General features: G+C 62.0%; 1 protein-coding gene across 3 annotated transcripts in view; it reads right to left on the reverse strand.

Moving 5' to 3' along the window:
* Nucleotides 1-6: 6 nt before the first annotated feature.
* The window catches only part of PDE1B (phosphodiesterase 1B), a 17,296-nt gene continuing 5,172 nt past the window's right edge, over nt 7-12,130 (reverse strand). For 2 of the 3 annotated variants that reach the window (XM_025191496.1, XM_014525530.2), the window contains exons 2-15: nt 8,773-8,886; nt 8,385-8,567; nt 7,938-8,004; nt 7,216-7,332; nt 5,989-6,129; nt 5,473-5,573; nt 4,786-4,911; nt 4,237-4,338; nt 3,667-3,787; nt 3,055-3,136; nt 2,852-2,975; nt 2,003-2,139; nt 1,073-1,183; nt 7-848 (exon numbers count right to left, since the gene is read on the reverse strand). In XM_025191496.1, the coding sequence (XP_025047281.1) occupies nt 1,086-1,183; nt 2,003-2,139; nt 2,852-2,975; nt 3,055-3,136; nt 3,667-3,787; nt 4,237-4,338; nt 4,786-4,911; nt 5,473-5,573; nt 5,989-6,129; nt 7,216-7,332; nt 7,938-8,004; nt 8,385-8,567; nt 8,773-8,886 (1,513 nt within the window). In that variant the 3' untranslated portion in view covers nt 7-848; nt 1,073-1,085. Of the gene's footprint in view, nt 852-1,072; nt 1,184-2,002; nt 2,140-2,851; nt 2,976-3,054; nt 3,137-3,666; nt 3,788-4,236; nt 4,339-4,785; nt 4,912-5,472; nt 5,574-5,988; nt 6,130-7,215; nt 7,333-7,937; nt 8,005-8,384; nt 8,568-8,772; nt 8,887-12,130 lie in introns of all 3 variants that reach the window. The other variant, XM_014525529.2, reaches the window with a different exon arrangement.

The following is a 12,130-nucleotide window of genomic DNA, read 5'->3' on the forward strand; positions in this document are numbered from 1 at the left end:
CCCCACAAGGGGAATGAACGCAACTCCGCTCCTGCCTCCATGCCAGGCCACACAGACCAACACGCTCCACGCACACATGTAACGGGGGCTGCATGCAACTTCCACAAGCAGAGCCAAGCCCAGACCCACATCCCGCGCTGCCACGCTCACGTCCAGGTGGATGCCCCCATGGACACACAGGGGAGAGCTGGGGGAGGAGAGCAGAATCCGGCCCTGGAAGGGGCTTACAAACAGAGGATCAAGCCCCCGACCTGTGCCCACCCAGTGCCAGGGGGACAGTGAGCTTGCAGGGCTGAGCCCTGACACTGGTGTCTGATTGCAACTTGGGTCAGGGGGAAATTTGGAGGGTGGGGGCAGCGGCAGCATCCGTGTGACACCGATGCGATTAACTCGGGAACCGTGCGGGATAGGAGGGCACGACCCCGACCGAGGGGGTGGCAGGGCATGGGGGCCCCGGGCACCGTCCTGGCTCCAGGGGTCTATGCACAGCTGGAACCGTTCCTCCCCCCGCACCCTGCCACAGCCCGAGGGGTCGCCCACGGGCTGGAGAGAACAAGCCTCCAAGCCCGAGCTGGCCCCGGCCCGTGCTGGCTTGGCAGTGAAAAGCCTGTTGTGCCCGAGGAAGGAGTGGGGCAGGCGGGTGGGCCGCGGCTCCAGGGCCTCGGCTGGTTGGGCAGCTCCAGCTGTGGGCTGGTGCCTGCTGGGTGTCTCTGCGTCCCTGCGGATGCCCGAGCGGCGCCCGCTGTCCTCGCGCCCCTGCTGCCCGGCGGCTCCTGCCCGGGGATGGTGCTGATTTCGATGGCGTCGAAGACTTTGGACTACGTGGCATCGCTCCGGCGGAAGGGGACCTGCTGTTGCAAGTGAGACTGTGAGGCCAGGCCAGGCCAGGGCAGCATCTCCCCTCCCGTGGGCATGGCTGCTTTCCGCTGCTTGGTCCCTCTGCGGAGGCCTTGAACCCCCCTGGCCACTGTTTCATGGCCCCGATCCCACCCCCAGAGCCTTCCTGGGCCTAACTTTGTCCTCCCCTGCCATGGGCCCAGCTCAGCCAGCACCCCCGTGCTCCCCAGCTTACCGGGCAGCCCCCGCTATTCCACATTGCCGTTGTGGTTGTGCCGGCTCTCGGGCGTGGATAGCTCCTCCTCGCAGGGTGACAGCTCCTCGATGGACGTCTGGTTAGTGATCCCTGCGGAGGGCAGAGCAGACGGGCGGCTGGCTGGGGGGGGCCGTGTCTTTCTCCTCTGCCCGGTGCTGACGCTGCCCCTAGACCTCAGCTCCAGGCAGGCAGGGAGGCAGCCCCCAGCCACAGGCAGAGACAAAGCCACTGCCGGGGGCACACCCTGGTCCCAGGGCAGGGCAGGACAAAGCCTGCATGGGGCTGGGAACGAATTGCACCCCTGGGAAGGAATTGTTAGGGGAGTTTCTAAAGTCTCCCTCCAAGGTGCTGGCTGCAGCCCAGGCTGGGGATGGCAACTGGGCTGTGCCAATGCTCCTGCTGGCACCAAAGCCTTGGGGCCTTGCCCCTCTGCTCAGGCTCAGACCAATGCTGCATTGGGGTCAGGAATCCCTCACTGGTCAGACTGGGCCAGCCTGGGGGCATTTTGCTTTCCTCTATAGTGGGGGCACATTTTGCCTGGGATCCTCAAGGGTACATGAACACCCTTTGCAGCAGCAGGATGTACCGCCCTGCTTTCCCCGTAGCAGGTTCAGGAGTGATGTCTGCTGTTGTCTCAGGGCCGACAGTAGTTTTGCTACGGGGTTAGAGGATGGAAGTGTCTGGGTTGGTTTGGACAGGGCTGATCCTACCCCAGGCACTAGAGGCGAGCTCCAGCCCCACTCCTCCATGACTCTGTGATGCCTAATGCACCCCACATGGCACCAGGGCAAGGCTCACACACTACGCCCCCTGCCCTCTGCCATCCAGGGCAGGGAGACCCCCAGGGCCAGGGCTGGTCTGAGCGGAAACCTTGTTCCATCCCCACCCCGATGCCTGCCCAGCACCTACCGCTGGCCGCCCGCTCCTTCCACTTCTGCTTGTTCTCCTGGATGTACTTGGACCAGGTGGCCCGGAAGCTGGCAATGTTGGCACTGATGTCACCCAGCTCCGTGTGCTCGTCCACCCCCGGCTGCCGCCACTGGGAGCTGCAGGGAGAGGAGAGGCAGCCATGGCATTCGGGGCTTGCTCAGGCCCCGGACAGCACACGAGCTCCCAGCACCGACTATTGAGAGCCGTTGGCCCAGCGCAGGGGGATCCGCATACACCCGGCTGTCTCCAACTATTGCAGGCGGCTTCAAAAGGAGCCGTGTCTGCACATCCTGACTTTGCCTGAGGCCAGAGGAGCCCCTGAGAGGGCTCCCCCAGCCTTGAAGAAGTCAGCCCATGTGGGCACGCTTTTGGGCAGGGAAGCTCTGGGCTCATAGACAGCCCAAGTCGCTGGGTGGGGGCAGCTTTCCATCAAAGCTCTGGGGTGTGTTCCTGCCCCAGCGATTCGGGATGTGTCTGCAAGGATTTCTGGGCACTGGGGGTCCGCGATGCTGGAGCTGTACAGCTCCAGGCCCCAAGCCCCTGCTGCTGCCCCAGTGATGGTATCACACACAGGCAGCCACTCCTGGGGGTGTGGGGGTGACATGCCCGGGCTGTGCCAAGGGGCTGTGTGGGGCCTGAGAGCCAGGACTTCCAGTTTCTAAGCCACAGGCTGCCGCAAGTTCTTTCCCTTTGCTGTGTCTCACGTTTCCCCGCTGTCCCCAAGGTCTGGGATGCAAACCATGAGGGTCAGGCAGTCCCCAACATGCAGGGAGCCAGGGGAGTGGTACACCGTGGGCCCCCCACCCCCCTGCCCATGCAAGTGCCCACCTGGCCTGCTGGCTGGAGGGGTTGGATTTGGCCTTGGAGCCTTCCTCCACCAGCGGGATGACGGTCTTCTCTGCCACGTCCGTCAGCACCGAGAAGGTGGGCTCCACGATGAAGTCGATGAACCCTGGAGTGGGGTGGAGGGGGGCATCAGAGCTCAGTGCCACGGGGGAGGAGGCATGGGCATCGGGGGGGCAGCGACTCACCAATCTGGGACTGAGCCACTAGCGTGGACGTGCGGTCACAGAGCGGAGAGAAGGGCAGCCCCAGCTGGGCTTCCTTGTCCCCCTGGCAACACAAGGAGATGGCGATAAGCACACAGACGCCAGAGCCCGGGGGAACCCCTGCCACCAGCAGGCAAGGGCTGTGGGGCCGGGACACCTGGGTTTCTTCCTCAGTTCGCCCCTACCAGGGCATTCAAGCGTTCCAGCATGAGGCCGGATTCCCCTCCCACTTGGCAGGCTGGCCCGACCCCCAGGAGGGGTAGCTCTGGGATGGGCAGTGAGCACAGCCCTCCCCAGCAAAGCCCTGAGAGCTCTGCCCAGAAGCGGGGGGTGAGGGAGGGGAGGCTGGGTCCAGAGCCGCAGGCTGCCAGCCCAGAGCAGCCAGCCGTGACGGACCACAACAGCGTCCACGGCAGGCTGCAGCCCCCCGGGCGCCCGTCTGCTTTGACGGCAGCAGGTCCAGGCTCAGTGCAGAGTTCCCAGCACCCTTGGGCAGCCTCATCATGTTCCTAGGGTTGGCAGGGCAGCCAGACTCTGGCCAAGGGTCCCCAGCCAGCAGGACAGGGCCACAGAGAGGTCACACAGGCCTGGCACCTGTCTGAAGAACTCCTCCATCAGCGCCTTGGTCCAGCGGCTGTGCACCGTCCACTGCTTGGTGGGGTGGCTGATGTCTGCCGCGTGGAGCAGCAGGGACAGCACCTTCGACTTGTCGATCCTGCGGAGGTGGGTGGGGAGAAGGGACCATGAGGGGCAGCTCCTCCCTGCCACACACCTTGCACTGCCTAGAACACGTCTGCCCCAGCTGCATGCACACGCGTGTCCGCTCCCCCATGCACACGGCCCTCACGCCAGGCCGTCTGACCCAGGCTGCTTCAATGCCAAATCGACCTGGAAACTCCCCCGGTCTGGACTTGAGACCCCAGGCAAGGAACCGGTGGCCCCCCAAGACCTGTGTGCAAGCTGGCGCTGGAGGGGGGTGGGGGTGTTGTTCATGCCCGATAAGCAATATGCCCACATGTGCCCCCCCCACTCCCCCCCGGTGCCTCAACTTGGCCCCCAGACTCCTGGATTCTTCTCCTGGGTGGTGCTGCCTGCAGCAAAACCTGCTGCCCCGCTTTTCCCCTCCAGCACCGGGGAGCAGGTGACCCGACTTCCCCCACTCACCTCTCCAGTTGCTGCAGGGAGGTTTTCATGGACTTCACCTGCTGGAAGTGACATGACATGTCGGTGGCCAGGACCATTTCGATCACCAGTGCCCGCAGCTCCCTGGCATGGGGAGAGAAACAGAGGCACGATCACAGCTGGCCCAGGGCCAGTAGGGCTAGCGCTGCCCTGGGGTCCCCATCGCAGGCTCCCAGCTGGGGGGGTGACCTCCAGAGGGTCCCTCTCTCAGCAGGGATCTCAGGGTCGTGGTCACAACCACCTCCCCATCAGGAGGGGCCAGGGCTGGGGCTGCAGCCTGCAACGGGCTCACCCATCAGCGAGGCTGTTTCTGCATCAGACCATTGCCAAGGTCACTGTGAGAAAAGCCTTGTGAGGCAAAGGATGGATGCAGGGGCTAGAAATGGCCTGACCGGGTCAGGCCAATGGTCCACTCTGCACTGATGCACGGCCAGGTGCTGAGCTAGGGGCAGGCCATGGGCAAGTCCCGCCAGCCAGGGGTGTGTGTGCGCGCGCACGCATGTTGGGTGGGGGGGCAGACCCATGCCTTACACAAACTCATCTTTGGTGAGGTTGATGAAGATGTTCATCTCGTCATCCTGCATCATGCGGAAGACGGCGCTGATGTGATGGTTCTCCAGCACCGAGCGGTCGTTGTACAGGATGGCGCAGTCGGACCTGGGAAGGGGACGGGTGACTCAGGCATGGAGCCAAGGGGACACGGCAGTGCAGTCAGCGGGGAGCGGGCAAAAGGACATGGTGCAGGCAGGATCAGGTCCACCCCCCCCCCAGCTCAGACCGGATCAGTCCCACCCCTGCCAGATCAGGCCCATTGCCGCCCCTCTCCCTGCCAGCTCAGGCTGGATTGGACCTGTTCCCTCCTTCCCCCCAAACAGCTCAGGCCAGATCAGGCCCATCCCTCCCAGCTTAGGCTAGATCAGCACCCCCCCCCCCCCCCCCCCAACACGGCAGGAGGGGTCAAGCCCCCGCCCCCCCCCCCACCCAGGCTGGATCAGTCCCGCTGCCCACCCACCAGCTCAGGCGGGATCAGGCCCACCGCCAGCACAAGGTGGAGTGAGTCCAGTCCCCTCTGTGCTGGAGCCCCCGTTCAGGACCAGGGACGCAGGGACAGCCGCCCCTTCAGCCCAGCTCCCCCCAACACCAAATCCACATCCATCTGTGCCCAGCCCGGGGTCCCCTACCCTGCCCAGCCCCCAGGCAGGACCCCACGGCCCTCACTTGGTTTGGATGTGGAAGCTGTTGGTGGTGCCTGTATGCTCGTAATCATGGATGGCAGCAGCGAAGATGATGGCCAGGACCTCAATCTCCGTCAGGTAGTGCTGCAGCATGGCACAGCTGGCATCAGTGGTGCAACCTGACACCCCCCACCTTTCTGACTGACCCCTGCTCGTCCCCAGCCAGCAACAGGGTCCCCGGGGACGTGGCATCAGCCTGACATGGGGCCGTGGGAGAAGGGTTGCAGCTTGCAACGGGCGGTCTTGTGCATCAGGCCATTGCCAAGGTCGCTAGAGGGAGTCCTGCACTGTCGCAGAGCCAGGCAGCTCCGGCTCAGATGGGGAAGTGCCTGGTCCCTGCCTTGGGGACCTGCTGCTCCTGTATGCTCCGGAGCCTGGGAGCCACCAGCCCCAGGGGGGTGAGATGGCAGCTCTGGGGTCCAGCTCAGAGCCCATCAGGGAGGACAGATCCCTGCCCCACTCGTCCCTGGCTAGCAGAGATACCCCAGCCCACGCTCACCACCATGCTGGAGCGCAGCAGGAAGCAGTGCACGGTCTGGGTGACGTCGGCCGCGTGGATCTGGTTGTGGTAGGGGTTCTTGTACTTGCCATAGCCAGCCTCCAGCGCATCCAGCAGGCTCATTAAAAACACCGTGGGGATCTGGGGAGATGGGAACACAGCAGGAGACACATTACAGGGGTGTACGTGGCCTGTCCTGCTCCCACTGCTCAGCCACGCAGCGCCCGGGTCCAGACCACATGCACATGTGGCACACGCATGTCATCCCACCGTACATGCATGCACGTGCCGGAGCCAGCAGCACTCAGGGCTTGGGCAGAAGCGCGAGGCAGCACCACGGGTACCCCCTGCCCCGGCCCTGCCCTCAATTCCCCCCAGGCGTCTGCTTGCAGCAGTCCCAGGTGGCCGATTAGAGCCTCCCGCTGGCAGCGGAGCTCACGACGCGCCTGTCAGTCACCAGGCCGTGGGTGGAAGCTGTGCACGGCTCGTGCAGAGGTGGGAGCCAGAGAGACACACGGCACACACACAAGCAAGCAGACTCAGGCAGGGTAAATGCATGTATGCAGACACGCACACGCAGAGCTCACATGCAAAACACACTCAGACAGGATACAGGCATGCAGAGAGACAGACAGCACATGTACACGCACACAAGGGACACCCAAGCACATGGAAACACATGCATGAACACAGACACACCCAGGTACACACACACAGGCCTTCACACAGAGCACATGCGCGCACATACCGATATACACACACATTCACATACCCAGGTGTACACAACACATACCTTCACACAGAGCACATGCATGTATACATAGATATGCAAGCTCAGGCACATACCCAGACACACACAAGTGCAAACAAACCCAAACACAGAGCTGCTCACAAGCATTTGCACTTACAGAGCTTCCCCTACACATGGATGGACACACACACACTTACATCGACAAGTACACGCAATTATGTGAAGATATATGTGTACATGCACTCACATGCCCATACTCATACACGCAAACTTATGTGTGCACACACACATAAGCACCTCCAAGCATGCAGGCAGGCACACATGTGCACACACATGTCCACACAGGTTGTGAAGAAGCCCTGAGGGTCACAGCAATCTCCATTTAGCCCCACCACCATTCCCCTGGAGCCCCTTCCCCAGCTGGGCCTGAGGTATGCGGGGACCCCATAGGGCTCCGGTGCCTACCCAGGGCTCACCTTGAAGCGGCTAGTGAGGTTGTGTCGAGTGAAGAGCTCAAAGACGATGGTGCGCAGGGCATGGTCATCCGTCACCCGGTTCAGCGCAAACACGTCAAAGCACCACAGGTCAAGGGTCTGGGGGGAGAAGCCCCATCACCATGCCCAGCCTGGGACCCTGGCACAGCTAGTATGCAGCCAGACCATGCTCTGAGGGCCCATCCCCAGTCTGGGACCCATGGCACAGCCCCCAGCTGGGCAGCGATATATCAACAAAGGCAGGGCAGGGGGGAGGGCATCAATGCTCCCGTTAGGGACAGCGAGGGCTCTGCCACCTCTGCGTGGGGAAGGTTGGGGGGAATACATACAGGTGCCAGGATGGCAAAAGGTGGATGGAGCCAGGTCAGGCAGTCGCAGGCTGCCTATGGCTAGCCTTAGCATCACGGGTCAGGGCACATGCTGAGATCCGAGCTCCTCTGAACCACACTGCAAAGGAGCAGTGGGCACGGGACATTGCAGGTGCCATGTCCTGTGGTACCCAGAGCTCTGGGCCCTGCCCATAGCATCCAGCATCCCAGTGCCGTGCACCTCGGGGGTTCCCAGAGGGCAGGTCTCGCCTCTGAGCAATGCCATGCCAGGCACCTTCCGTGGTCGCAGTGGATGGGGCTGGGCAAGCTTGGGGAGTCCCAGGGCGGGCAGGCACCTCCGGGCAGTGCCAAGGGGCACTCCCAGGCACCGAGTACCTTCAGACAGTTGAAGACGGAGGTGGAGTAGGTGGGTCCCACAGCCGTGTATGTCCGGCGGAACATCCTGCGGAGGAGGGCAGCAGCAGGTCAGGCTCCGGCCAGCATGGGGTGCTTTGTCTCGTGGGGCAGATGTGCCACCCCAGCTGGGGCAGCTGTGCACGCGGCTGGGGTTAAGACCCCTCGGATACACTCGCCCCCCAAGCACCCGGTGAGTGGTGATGCCCCCGCCCAGCGTGACAACCAGGGAAACTGAGGCAGGGATGGGGGGGGAAGTGGTTCTCACCTCCCAGACCTAAAAGAGACCCCAGTCCCTGGTTCAAGACCCCTGCACTGCTCCCTGGCACCCCAGATGGCCCGAGTCTCACGCCCCATGAGCCCCCACAAGGCTCCAGGCCTGGGGTGGAACCGAGGAGTCCCGGGGCCATGGCCCCCCCGGGCTCTCACCGCTCCACGAAGATGCCAGCCTGCACGGCATGCACAATGCTGCGGAACTTGGGCTTCTCCTCGGAGCGCCGGCCCATGGCGCGGGTCTGCTGCGTGAAGGTGGAGGCCAGCCAGTCCCGCACCTCCGAGGGCACCGCATCGGACTTAATCTCCTGCAGCTCGTCCTCCGTGTCCAGGATTTGCCTGCAATGGAGCCAGCAAGACCACAGTGAGGGGATGGGACTCTCACCCCTCAGCCCAGTCCCTCCAGACTGCCCAGCACAGACTGAGTGCCCCCTACTCATCACTTCCCATTGCCTGTGCAGGGTATCCTGACCCCTCACTGTGGCCCTAAAGACCCCTCAGCTCATCCCCAGCAGGGACATGCCCTCCGCTGGCCCAGCCCCACCTGGTCTCATCAATGTAGACGGCCTCCAGCAGCGAGGCTGTGTACTCCAGGTTCTTCTTGAGCTCCTCGATGTTGACTTCGCCATTCTCCAGCTGTTTCACCATGTACCTCAGCCTGGAAGACAGGGAGGGAATGGGGCTCAGCACTGCCTCACCAGCCACAGAGCACCAGCGCCATGGTACCGCCAGCCACCCTGGGCATTGGAGGGGAGACGGCAAGACACCAAGGCCTGGCAGAAAGGGAGGGCCAGATGCTGCCCCTGGATTGCATTTGCAGCAGAAAGAGCAAGGGACACATGTCTCCCTGTGCACAAGATGCATCAATGTGCACAAGAGACACCACTGGTACATGCACGAGAGATCACAGAACACGGGGGTCAGAAGGGACCTCAGGAGGTCACATCTAGTCCAACCCCCTGCTCCAAGCAGGACCAGCCCCAACTACATCGTCCCAGTCAAGGCTTTGTCGAGCCAGGTCTTAAACCCCTCCAAGGATGGAGAATCCACCACCTCTTTGGGGAGCCTGTTTCAGTGCTTTCCTACCATCCTAGGTAGACAGTTTTTCCTAATATCCAATCTTAACTTCGCTTGCTGCAGCTGGAGCCCATTGCTCCTTGTTCTGTCATCTGCCCCCACCGAGAACAGTCCAGCTCCATCCTCTTTGAAGCCCGCTGCAGGGAGTTGAAGGCTGCTATTCAATCCCCACTCAGTCTTCTCTTCCCCAGATTAAATAAGCCCATTTCCCTCAGCCTCTGCTCACAAGTCATGTGTCCCAGCCCCCCCAGCCATGCTCTTTACCAATTCTCCAACGTGTCCACATCATTTCTGGAGCGGGGAGTCCGAAACTGGACAGAGGACCCCAGATGTGGCCACACCAGGGGTGAATAGAGGGGAAGAATCACTGCTCTCCATCTGCTGGCAATGCTCCTATCAATGCAGTCCAGGATGCTATTAGCCTTTGTGGCAACATGGGCACTGTGGCAGGCTGTGGGGCCAGAGGTGGTGATGCTAAGTACAGGCTACTCAGGAGGACTGGGCCAGATGAGGAAGGTGATTAGCAGCCGGAGGGAGAAGAGAGACCCTCAGGGAGGGGAAACCAGGGACACAGGCAAAAAGAAGAGAAGGGAGTGACAGTGGCCTGGCCAGCGGCTGCAACACCGGCCCAGGGACTCTTAGGGCCCTGGGGCTACGAGGATAGAAGAAGGGAGCTGGGTCGGGGCCCAAGAGGAGAAACTGCAGCGAGGAGCCTTCTTGGGGTGGAAGAGGGCTCGGACCTGTGAATTAGCCCTTTATGGACCACTTTTGGTGTCCAATTTTGAGGACTGACTAATGCAGGAGGGCACCTGGGTGACTGGCGTGCTCTGGGAATATGGCTTGTATCATGTCTGAGGATGGTTTAAGACCCCGCGCCTGCTACAGGCAGCTGCTGGCTCCTCTTCAGCTTCTTGTGCACTGTCACCCCTGGGGCCTTTTCTGCAGAGCTGCTGCTTAGCCAGGTATCCTAACCCGACTCAGTCCCTAGCCCATCCCGGTGGGTGAGATTGCTCCATCCTAAGTGCAGGACTTGGCATTTGTCCTTGCTGAATTTGCACCACCGTGTACGAGACACACCAGTGCTGTTTGCACAAGATACTGGTTGCTGAACAAAACAAGGCACTGGGTGCTGAGCTCTCAAGGGTACTGTTCCCCTCACCTCCAAGCAAGGGAAATGAGCCCAGTCCAGGGAAGGAGGTCCATCTGCATGCCATCCACAGGGTCATCCCAGTTCCTAAGTGACTGAGACCCCTCACCCGCTGCCTGCAGCCACGTGGGCCTCGGGGAGTTGGCTTTTCTCATCCGTGGGGCACTGGCAGGGGCCAGATCTGGGGCCCAGCTCATCCACCCGAGTGCCCAGTGCCCGAGAAGTAGGAAGCAGGCACGTCTGCAGCCCCTACCCCCAACTCACTCATGCCCTGAACCATGGATACGTATAGGGTGAAGGATCACAGCCATGGAATAGATGGGTGGAGATGTTTCCTCTGCCATCTCTAACCCAATGGTGGTTCCAAGGGAAGGTACTGAACAGGGAAGGTCTCTGCTTCAGTGCCCTCCCTCTACGACATCCACATCTGCTGCCGGCGGAGACCGAAGCTAGACAGACTACGGACCTGAGCCCAGCCGTGGGGCACTTCTGACCACAGGAGACCCATGGCGCTGAGCCTGGATAGGGGTGGCAGGACATCTAGCACCTGCAGGTCTGGTCAGGGGTGCAGGGCAGAGACCCAGAAGAGTGGCACGCTGCCTCCCAAAGCTAAGTGCCAGGATCCGGGCTGCATCTCTCCAAGCAACTCGACATCTCGGGCTGGTATGCACTGCTCAGCGGGTCTCCCAGGACGAGGCCATGTCAGTCACGGTGCTGGGAAGAGGGGGATCAAAGCCACCGACTGACTTGGCAGAGAGCCCCCAGAGTGCAGCCGCTGTCCCTGCCCCTGGTGCCAGCACCGACGCCGCAGCTCCCTGCCAAGACGGACGGATGGACGGAGCGGGAGGCCGGCCTGGCTGCTGGTTCAGCCGTTCATTTCATGCCAGGCAGCGGCAGAGGCTCCTGGGAGCAGGGGAAGAGACTGGCACAGGCAGGGGGTAGGGACAGCGAGACCTGCCCCACACGAGGCTGAGCCCCAGCTCCAGGACCCAGCTTGGGGCAGATGGGCACACGCAGCCCTGAGAGCACAGGGGAGGTGTCCCCAGCTCTGTGGCCAGCTGGGTACAGGGCGGCAGCACCGGGATGTGGGCAGAGGGGGCTCGCAGGGCCGGCCCGTGATGGTGGCACCTCCTCACTGAGGGGAGAAAAGCCCCCACAGCCACCGGCAACAGGATGGAGATGGCTGCGCTTGCTCCTGGGCACACATGGACACATGCACATGCATCCATACACACACCCATACTTGCACTCCTGTACTCACACATATGCATGCACACACTCCCATATGTGCACTCATGTTTAATACACACGTGTGCACACTCCTGTATACTCCATACACACATATATACAGGTGTGTGCATGTGCAAGCACACATGCAGTGTACTACTGCATGCATGTGAGGACAAAAATGCGTGTATGTGCACACACTTCCATGCACGCACACACCCACAGACTCCGAGACGTGCACATGCATGCACAAAGACACACTCCCCTATATCCCCTGTGCATGCACGCACAAACACACACAGCTCCCCCACACACGTGCAGCCGCTCGGGCAGAAGGCGAGGGGCCGGCAATGCCTCGCCGCGTGCCCAGCACCCGTGGGAGGCAGCGCAGATGAAGGCCCCCCGTGCAGATCAGACCCTCCTAGCACCACCCCCTGCAAGCTGCAGAGCT

The sequence above is a fragment of the Alligator sinensis genome, unplaced genomic scaffold (genome assembly GCF_000455745.1).
Source record: "Alligator sinensis unplaced genomic scaffold, ASM45574v1 scaffold149_1, whole genome shotgun sequence".
NCBI lineage: Eukaryota > Metazoa > Chordata > Crocodylia > Alligatoridae > Alligator > Alligator sinensis.